Here is a 10,722-nt window from a genome sequence, read left to right as displayed (position 1 = left end):
TTTCATATTGGCAGAAGTGGTCCCACATATGAGGCTCAATTATAAATCTTACAATTGAAAAGGTATATATATGTTCATAGTTTGGAATATTTATCTTAAGAATTAATAATAATTGGAAAAGAAAAAGTTACTGGTGGATAAGGTCTTAAGACATCTCAATTTGATAGTTGGCTAACTAAACAAACCAACACTTTGTCTTTGTTTTTTTTCGTGTAGATGTTCTTTTATGCATATAGTGTTTTTTAAGGGCCACTTTCGAACTTTATTTTGACCTAGAAATCACCACGCCGTGAAAGAGTTGCTTTCGCTCGTTTTTTTTTTAATGTTTTAAAATTAATTTTAGATAAGCAAAATTAGTTTCAAGAAAAACAAAACCGTCTATCTTTTAAACCGAATGCATTCTTCTTTTTAATTCTGAAACTCATTTTCCTTTACTATTTAAATTAAATACTTTATTTTTGTATTTTCATTCTTGAATATAAATTCTTTTTTAAAAATCAATTCTATTATGCGCATCGGTTTGAATAATTAATTAAACTCACGATACACTTTAAAAAACAATTCTATTTTGTAGTTTGTAAATTCTAATGTCATTAATATTTAATTTTTTTATAAGAGAACCATTTTTATAAAGATGAGTGGTATCTAATTTTTTATTTTTTTTTTACTTATTGGTGTTCTAATACGGTAAGTCGTAATTTTTGTTTTTATCAATCTGAAATAAATTTACTTTGTAAGTTCTTTTTTATATGGATTAAGCTATTTCTTTACTTCATTTAAAAAAAAGAATTTAATTTCAGCATATTGTTAGTATAATTTCTTTATACTATTGACTAATTAAAATTTTGGATAGTGAAAATATAAAATTTATTTTACAATTTAAGTTTTCAGTACATATAATATTTATTTAAAAAATATCGAGGTAAATTCTTATTTAATTTAATATATGTTTAATTTTCCAAGAGATAAAATAAATCTGAATTTATTTATTAAAAACTATTTAAGTTACTTTTATTTTTCATGTAGAAATATAAATCCGAAACTTCTTATTATCAGACAAAATGTAAACTTAAAGAAAGTTGGGTTTGATGATTTTCTTAATGTTTTTTTTATGTATTATATTATCCACTGTCTCAGGTGGTGGCATATGCGTCAATAAGAGAAAGACGGAGGGCATTATGGGGTAAAAGGGAGTCAAAAGAACAACACCCGCCAAACAGCAGTCCCCGCTGTAAAACAACGTTAAAATAAAAAAGAAAAACCACGGTACGGTCCCATAATATGGCCAAGCGCGCGCACTCGCGCGTGTGCACGCCTTCCCGCTGTAGATGGGCACGGTGGAGGTGGGGACGGCGCGTGGGGCGTTGGAGGGTGGCCCCACCTAGAGGGAGGGCGTAACAATGATGCAGTTAGCGAAAAACAAATTGATTTCAAGTCGTTGGGAGGGGAGACAAATGAGTCAGGTTTGCAAGCTTTTCCTTTCACTCTTCTTTTCTTTCTTCTTTCTCTCTTTTTTAACCTTTTCATAAAGCAACGCTAATGGCCACCCTTTAGATTCTTCTTCTTCTTCTTCTCAACCCCCTCCCCTTATCCTTCTTCTGCTGTTCTTCTTGTAACTCTTCAACTTCAATCCTCTTTGTCTCTTTCACTTTTTGCTTACCAGCAACCGACTTCAGCAGTGGTAACTCTTTGTTTTAATCACTCTCTTTGTTGAGTTGTTCTTCTTTCTTATTTTTATTTTTTTTGGGTTTTTTGGAGTTTGTAAACTCTCTCTCTCTCTCTGGCATTTCCATTTGGGTGCATGCAACTCTTTGCTCTCCATTCACTCCCACTTTGCTTTTCATTTTTCGTTCTATTCTTTGCTTCAGTGGCCTTACTTACAAGTGTTGCTGAGTGAAAAGTAAGATTTTACCTTTTTATTTATTTCTGCATTTGTGGTTGAAGTAGGCCGAAAATTATGGAATGTGGGTTGGTTTGACGATGTTCAGGAATGCATTTTTAGATGTTGATGTAATTGACAAACAATCCTCTTGTTTGATCTCGAATTATCAATGCTTTTACTCTGTTTCTCTCGCTTTTATTCTTAATTCTTATTATTGATTTATCATGTATTAGGTGCCTGCGTCATTGTCAGCAGTTTTTCACTTTTGTTGTGTAGATCTATATGGTTTCATGGTTTTGCGTGTTTGATGGGGGTAGGAGAAAGAAACCTTGTTTTTTTAATCTGGCTTTTGTTTCTATATCAGGAACTGCTGCACTAACTTGAAACTTAATTTGATAATGTAGTTTGGTAAGTGAAGGCTTGTTGGCACGGTGACTACGCTTGATCTCTCTTTTTACTAAATATAGGAAATAAATCACTTTGATGTTTAGAGACTAATATTCAACCACAATATAGCTGTTAGTTTATGTTATTGCTTCTAATCTTTCCCTCTGACTATTACTACTAATGCTAGCTGCTACATAATTTTTCTTCTAATTAAATGCCGTACTAATTCTTCCATCCTTTTCTTTTTCCCTTTTTTAGTTGTATATGAATTAATTGACAATTGATGTATTCGGCCACTTTTTCTGCTCAAACTAAATGGAGTCAAATGAGATGGTTATTTTAGTCTGAACTCATCTAGCATCGTTTACAATCTAACCATCTTTGCCTCAAATTCTAATCTTTGTTGATAACACTTCAAGATTCTATCCTCCTTCAAAGTCTAATCTTTGGTAACAACACTCTTTTAAGTCTTTATATTCTCTTATCAGAATGAGGATGTTTGATTTACAATGTCATTCATAATTGGCAGTTGGCAGATCATCAGCTACCGTGATGAACTTATGTTGTTTATGTTTTGATTGTAGTTTCATCACCAAGTTGCATGAACATGAATTTGGAATTTCTTTCTCGCATAATCAAACATGATTGATGCTTCTTAAAGTTCATGAAGACATTTATTTACTATTGATTTGTCTCTTATGGTAAAAGGAGCTTTGAGTACTAGACAGATCCTAGAAGTTCAACCATACCTATTCCATCACGCTTTCTTATTTTTAGCATTCTTTCATGACTTTACCTTCTCTAAATTACTTGTCACGTGTCCTCAATACGTTTGTCTAAGCTGGATTTAATTGTAGTTGTGGATGAAGAAAGGAGTCTTCTGTACTTAAACTTTGTTTTTTGACTCTTCACTGCTATATGGTTTTTACCAGACTACAATTTTCCTCATGACAAAGATAAGTCCGGAAGTTGAAATCAAGATGCCAATGGAGGCATTTCCGCCAGTTTCAGCTGACGTGAGCTTTATTTATGATAGTTTTCCAAAGTACAAACTAGGAGCTGATAATCAAATTCTGGAAGAGCCAGTTGAGGAAAACCAAGGTCCTTCATTGAAGGATGTTATTGAACAAGAAGCTTCCAATTTGTCCGACCAACACAAACGGATCTCAGTTCGAGACCTTGCCAGTAAATTTGACAAGAACTTGGCTGCAGCTGCTAAATTGTCTAATGAGGTTTTTGTTTCAATTATTTGCTTATGGTCTACTATTTGATTATTTTCCTTTACTTAACATAAATGTCCAATATTTTTCAACATTCCCCTGTTCTGTCAAATACACATTAGTTCAAAGCAAAAGTAAAATAAAATAGCTGGTTCAAGTTACATCTCTTTTAGATTTTAGGCAATCAGGAGTGCCATTGTTGAAATCAAGTTTTGTTATTGACTTCAAATCGCAGTTCATCCGTGTTTTTTTTGGTTGTTAATCTGAGTCGTGTTCTTTTCTCAATTTCTGATGATTCTACCGTCCTCCATTCTGTGTGAAAAATTCAGGCAAAACTGAGAGACGTTGCATCTTTGGAGGGACATGTTCTTTTGAAAAAACTCAGAGATGCACTAGAATCTTTAAGAGGTCGTTTTGCAGGAAGAAACAAAGAGGATGTGGAGAAAGCTATATCTATGGTTCGTTATTTTATCTTATTTCATGTTGAGTACACTACATTGTTCAAAGTTGGAAATGTTATTTCATTCCAATTGGTTCACTATCTTTTTAAGTTTTCTGGCTTACTTTTGTGGAGGGTGTTTTCATTTCCTTTTCCTGAGCCCCACATATTTATGAGAAGCTGTTTCATAATGCATGAGGAAAATTATTTTAGCTCTTCAATTCATGTTAATGATGCTAAACATTCATACTTAACAATATATTCCTCACAGGTGGAAGCTTTAGCAGTTAAGTTGACTCAAAATGAAGGAGAATTGATCCAAGAGAAGTTTGAAGTGAAGAAGCTAGTAAACTTTCTCAAACAGGTCTTCTTCGATATCTGAATTTTTTGTTGCACAATCTCCTCCAAAACATTCTGCTAATTCATAATTTAATTTACTTGAACAATTTATGAATTTTCACTATTAATGCTTTGATCAAATTTCAAAATTCATTTGGGTATGTTTTTTTACAGATTTTAAAGCAATAATGAAGTCGTTGTTTGACATGTGTTTGTGTATTGTTTGCAAATAAACTGTTTCAAACTGTACTGTGGTAAAGATTTTGGCAAGTGTACTAAGACGAGGAGTAGTAAAGTGGATTTTTAAGTCCAAGTATTGAAATCCAAGAGACTCGCACAATATCAATTTGTTTGTTACTTTTGAAAAATTAAATATTTTTGTTTTAAATAAAGTAAAAATAAATAGTAAAAGATAAAGAAATAAAATAAAGATAAAAATAAGAAGATAAAGAATAAGAAATCAAACTTTGAAATGAAAAGGTTGTTGAACAATTGACTTAAAGATTGATAGGATGAGTTAAACTAAGATTGGTAGTTTTGATTTTCTAGTTCTTTGATTTAAATATGTTTTGACAAGAAAATTGGTTTTGTAGGCTTCTGAAGATGCTAAGAAGTTAGTTAATCAAGAGAAGTCTTTTGCTTGTGCTGAAATAGAAAGCGCAAGGTCAGTGGTGCTCAGAATTGGAGAGGCTCTTGAAGAACAAGAAAAAGCATCCCAAGCTTCAAAACCTCAGGTATTAAAGTGTTGTTTGATTACACAATTATATGTGTGTATAATTTTGCATTAATGAATTCTTAATGAAGCATTACTTTACACTATAATGATATTCAATGTACACATGAGAATCATACGTTTGGGTGTAGGCAAAAGATTACCAAATACTACAATTTTAGGATAGAAAAGAGGGGTATGATGGCCACATCTTGAAGATAACATTTCCTATAGAAATTGTATATCCTGAAGAATTCTTATGAACTTTATTTCCTCATCAACTAACTTGACATAGAAATTTTCATACTTTCATTCATGTGAAAAATTCAATGCATAAAAATACTCAGGCTGGAACTATAAAAAGGAAAATAAAAGGTTTGTTTTCTGAATACTCTGTAGTTCTTTGCTTGTAATTTACATAGTATCTTCATATCATGTTGTATCATCCTTCATTTTGCAATGTATATAAATATGGAAAATCTCTAAAGATGCGTTAGTGGTATATAATATCTACTGTCCCTCATTGCTAGGATGTGGATGGACTAATAGAAGAGGTTCAAGAGGCTAGAAGAATCAAACTGTTACATCAGCCAAGCAAGGTGAATTGCTTTCTTCTTCCTCAATACCGTTAGCGGGTAGTTTTTGCTTAATTTCACTGTACTTTATTTTATAATAATGATTATAATAGTAATAAAAATAATCCAGATGTTAACAAGAAGCATTAACACCAATTTTTCTATAATTTCGTAGTTACGTTGTTACACATATCATACACCATGCTTAGATACAACATTTTCACCTTAAACCTTTCAAAAGGACAAATTTTTTATTTGAAATGCATATAATTGTCATTAAATGCTGAAATTTGGTTTGAATTGTGTAAATTTGACCATACCATATCTGAAGAATTTTGGTATATTACATTTAATATTAACATTTTGAGTTTAATGGATATGTGTGTTCAGTGTGGAAAGATTTTACATTGTTAACCAAATAAAAATCAGCTTTAGTGTGACTTCTAGGGTGATTATTGTCAAAGTCAACAAACTTATATATGTTAGTTTGTGATTTGGATGACTTTGAAAAATACTTTACAATATCAACGCGTATCCTTTTTCATTCTTTTCTAATCCTTATGTGTGTGTCTACATATATTACTATTGTTTATTAATATACTCTGCTATGCCTGTATCCTAACTATACTTAAATTTCCATTTCTCTACGTCATATCATTCGGGATAACTTGAGCCATTACATGTGCAATCAGGCACATCTTAATCTAAGGACCCATTAACATTTTGAATATCTTCATAATGGTGAAATAGGACAATTCTATGATTTCAGGTGATGGCCATGGAATATGAATTACGTGCTCTTAGGGACCAAATTCGAGAGAAATCTATATTTTCAATTAAGCTTCAGAAAGAGGTTGGTTGATATCGTGTTTTACTTGCTCAAATTATCTATCAAAGCTATAATCAATTTTACTAGATTTGATTGGGAAGTCTTGTACTTAGCATGTGGTAGTAGGACAATAGTAGTTTATTCATATACTTTTTTTTCCCATTTGAATCAATCATAAATTGTTTGCTTCGATTATAGTAACCAAATTTTAACTCATAAATAACATGTTGGGCAAAATCTTGATTTGGTCGTGTTTGAACATGATTTTGGTTCTCAAACCATGTTTTGAATGGAACGAATAAAACCCTCATGTCTATCGGATAAAATTATGGTTTGCAAACTATAATTTATACATGTTATAAATACTAAGATTTAATGCACTCAAATCTACTTTTCTTGCAATAACTTCATTTCATCTATGCCAGCTTACCATGAGCAAGAGGGACGAGGAAAATAAATCTCGCCTATACATGTTAAATGGTTCTGAAGCTTTGGGTTCATATCTTCAAGTCCAGCCTTGCTCAGATGAAGTGCCACATGTATCTAAATGTTCGATTCAGTGGTATCGCTTGTCATCTGAAGGGAGCTGGAGGGAAGTTATTTCAGGTACCTCTCTTTTAGTTTATTTTCAATCGTGCTTCAGAATGCTCAGATCACAATATTGTATTGATATTTTTGAGTAACATCTATACTTGATTCTGTCAATTTGGCATTGGTCTGGAAGTTTTTGAATGACTATTGTATATTATACAAATTGGCCATTTTGCTTTCCATTTTAGATCTATGATTGAGATGTAAATGTCAAGAAAAGGTTTGATGCCTTTATTCATTCTTAGTCTTTCTATAAATAATTATTGGAGCATTTACATATGTATCCTCTTTAATAATGTATCCTATTTTTACAATCCAACAATTGTAACTTTTCAAATATACTTCTGCACCATTTAGCTCCAATCTGGTGGTGGAATCTATTTTTATTTGTAACCTTCATAATGAATAATGTTTTACATATCTTATTGACTTTGTTTATGCTGCGGTTTCTTTGACTGGGCTCCAACAACTAGTTGATCTTGATTGTTTTTAATAATGTTTGAAGTTGGTCTCCCTTCATTTCTCAGGTGCCATCAAATCAATATATGCTCCTGACCCCTCCGATGCAGGGAGAATCTTACAAGTAGATATTGTCTCCAATGGGAAAAAACTTACACTTACAACTAATCCCATTCAACCTGGTTAGTTTCTTAAGGGCCTTTACCTTTATCTTTTCCCAGAAAATAACTTCCGTTTTCAAGTGTGCATAGTTGAGGTTATCTTGTACCTGACATTAACTATTGATGCACCCTGAAGTAGATAACAAAGGCTAACAGCTACCTATCTGTGTGTAACAGTTTCAGGACTTGGAAGCCTTGTAGAGTCACTTCTACGAAAATCTAATGCTGATTTTAATGTATGTTTTCAACATCCTTTCTAGATTCAGTAGTTTAACTCCTGCCAGAAAAGGCTGTAGAGAAAGTGTCATTTAATTCAACAAATATTATAAAATATCTGTTTCTCTTCTGAGTAGTTTCTGAAGATGATGTTTAAAAGAAGAGTTAAATTCTGTTTGGTCCTATAATTCAACAAACATTATAAGCCTTACTTCTTGGTTGAGAAATTTGCTTGTAAGTTCTTGATACGGGATTCCAGGCCCTAAGATGGAACACCCCTTTCCTATTTCCACTCTCATCGTCGCCTCCCACCCTGTATTATAATTGTTGCAAACTTGCAAGCAAGTTTTGAGTATTGGGTGATAAAGATGGATGCTATATGTTTTAGTAATTTTTGTTGTAGCGTACAAAAGAGCCGTACATTTCTTGAACCATTGTGGTCTAATTGAGTAAATTTTGTACATGTTTTATATATAACTCAGCTTTACTGTTTCATTCTTTATATGTGCAGCTAACTATCTACTTCCACATTTTCACACACTCCTTTTATCTGCAAAAGAGAGGAAGTTTTGCTTTGGTAGTGGACATTTCTTGGGAGAATAATTCATGGTTTGTACTGGATTTTCACAGGTAGTTATTTCTCAAATGAATGGAAAAGATCACTCATCTCATTCTACTCATTCATTTAATGTGGGGAGGATGAGGATAAAGCTATGCAGAGGTTGGATTACAAAAGCTAGAGAGATTTACTCCCCATCAATGCAGGTACTATTTTCGCAATCAGTCCTTATTCTTGAGTCCAACACGTTAAACATGAACGTTAAAGGCTCTCCATCTGCCCCCGGACACATAAATTCACACATGGGGAATTGACACTTTCAGTTTCAATGTCTTCCCAGTACAGAATTATTCCTTTCTATTATTTATTTAACACAGACAACCTAGATAAAGAATAACATGTTTTTATCGAGGTGCAATGTTCCATTGGTGTACTGTTTTTTCATGGTTTATTATCTTTTAAGTGCTCAATTTGACTACCTTTTAACTAACATTTTTCTTAACTACAGCTATGTGGAGTTAGAAGTGATGTCAGTAACGCAGCGAAGGCATTGTTTTGGCAAGCTAGAAAAGGTCTCTCATTTGTATTAACCTTTGAATCAGAGAGAGAAAGAAATGTAGCCATCATGGTTGCCAGGAAATATGCTCTTGATTGCAATGTATGTACCCTTCTCACCTTACCTGTTACTGATTCATATGTTGACTTTCTTGTCTCATGGTTCAGATCCTACCTCTATCCAAAATGTTTGCATTTTTATTCGTACTTTGCTTCCAAATAAATTGCTGTCTATGTATTTGTAGGAGATTAAAGATAATGCATTTACTGAAAGAGTGAAGTTATTTTAGTAAAATTGTTTCAATAAGTTATATTTAATATTGTCATTAATTTGAGTGGGAAAAAACCTTAAACTACCACCATTTAGACACAGAAAGCAGTACTTCCTCTATCACAATCAGTGTGGTTTAAGGCTTGTGACACGGATCATGAACAGCAGCAAATATAGCTTTTTGAAACAATTTTGTTAAAGTACATCATTTTCTCAATAAATGACATTGAAAAAAATTTATTAGGAGACAAATTAATTATAAAAAATATACGCTTTAATGAAAAATTATGCATTTCCTTGTTGAAATTGATCCCTTTGATGCAAATTAAAAATGGGTATTTGTTTTGTAAATGCAGGTGGTGCTTGCTGGGCCAGATGATCTAGTGTAGAAGCAAAATTAACTGACTGAGTTCTTCCTACAAACGTGAGGTTTATCATATTCTTGGTGTGAGTATACATGTGTGGTTGTATTGTTAAAGAAAGATGTGATTTCATACTTGTGATTGGGTTTCCACTAATTGAGTTGCATTGTTTTAGGCATGTTTTTTTATTTGCCTAATCATGTTGTTCCTAGCTCAACCTTTTATAATTATTAGTTCATTTGTTCATTGTGGCTAATTTGCATGTGCTAGTTGTTTTGTAATGTAAAGCACATCCCAAACATGGTATATACCAAAATTTCTTAATGATCATTGCCAAGTAAATCTGCTATGTATGCCTCCTTTTATTGGGAAGGAAGTAGTGATTTACACTCAAGTGAGTATTGCTTAAGGATAAAAATAAACTTTTATCTTTAGATTTATTCTTTTCTTATTACTAAAACCAATTGAACTAATGAATTCCATTGTTGCTACAAATAATAAATTTGAAGTTTTAAGTAATGAAAATTTTGAGACAGTGAGAATCTAGAATCATTCTTAAAGTGATGTGTGCTTTCATCTTAATTCATTGTACTTTTCGTACTTGTAGAAGACCCACGAGAAAGAGAGAAAAAAAAATTCTAGATGATCGTTAACAATATCTCTTGGTGACTCATTAGTTACTACTAAGAGTAATTAGCACTGTATCATACGTGGATAAGTAAAATTTGTACACGTGTAGTGTTTGGTACATGAACACTACAAAATGAAACATCATGCTCTATTTTTGTTCTCCTTAATTTCTCAAACTTTTAACACTAAGATTAACGTAAATATTGTAATCAAATTATGTTTTTAAAATGTATCAAACTTATATAATAAAAAATGTTTATGCTTCATCTTGTTTGAACATTGGTACCTATTTTTGTGGTAACAGCGAGGGAAGATATTGATTGGGCAACGATAAAAACTGATTAACAATAACATTGGTGGATTATCGATCATTGATAATACTTATTTTCTTGATAAACTTGTAATTAGGATTTTGATCAATCAAAGAAAAATTAATTTAATCACTTTTTCCACATCCACTCGGTCATATATAAATTTCTTTACTTTTATGACAATTATCTTAAAAGTTATATGCATAATGATTTTCTACTAGTTG

The 10,722-nt window shown here is 32.1% G+C and overlaps 1 protein-coding gene across 3 annotated transcripts; it reads left to right on the top strand.

The window, feature by feature from the left end:
- The first annotated feature begins 1,385 nt into the window (after positions 1 to 1,385).
- On the top strand, positions 1,386 to 9,904 carry LOC124834499 (stomatal closure-related actin-binding protein 3-like). 3 transcript variants are annotated; one of them, XM_047309201.2, is made up of 13 exons: positions 1,386 to 1,463; positions 3,202 to 3,501; positions 3,819 to 3,947; positions 4,200 to 4,292; positions 4,861 to 5,001; positions 5,510 to 5,578; positions 6,324 to 6,407; positions 6,809 to 6,989; positions 7,502 to 7,615; positions 7,772 to 7,830; positions 8,441 to 8,575; positions 8,878 to 9,027; positions 9,552 to 9,904. In XM_047309201.2, the coding sequence occupies exons 1-13, from the start codon at positions 1,401 to 1,403 to the stop codon at positions 9,582 to 9,584; spliced, it is 1,551 nt and encodes a 516-aa protein (XP_047165157.1). In that variant the 5' UTR covers positions 1,386 to 1,400; the 3' UTR covers positions 9,585 to 9,904. The 3 variants fall into 3 exon arrangements, with proteins under 3 accessions (XP_047165157.1, XP_047165158.1, XP_047165159.1); XM_047309202.2 differs by lacking the exon at positions 1,386 to 1,463 and adding an exon at positions 1,470 to 1,681; XM_047309203.2 differs by lacking the exon at positions 1,386 to 1,463 and adding an exon at positions 1,863 to 1,900.
- The last annotated feature ends 818 nt before the right edge of the window (positions 9,905 to 10,722 follow it).

The sequence above is a fragment of the Vigna umbellata genome, chromosome 5, assembly GCF_029865625.1.
Source record: "Vigna umbellata cultivar VRB3 chromosome 5, Vumbellata_1.0, whole genome shotgun sequence".
Taxonomy (NCBI): Eukaryota; Viridiplantae; Streptophyta; class Magnoliopsida; order Fabales; family Fabaceae; genus Vigna; species Vigna umbellata.
Note: the sequence above shows the minus strand (reverse complement) of the source record. Positions and strands in the feature narration are given on the sequence as shown.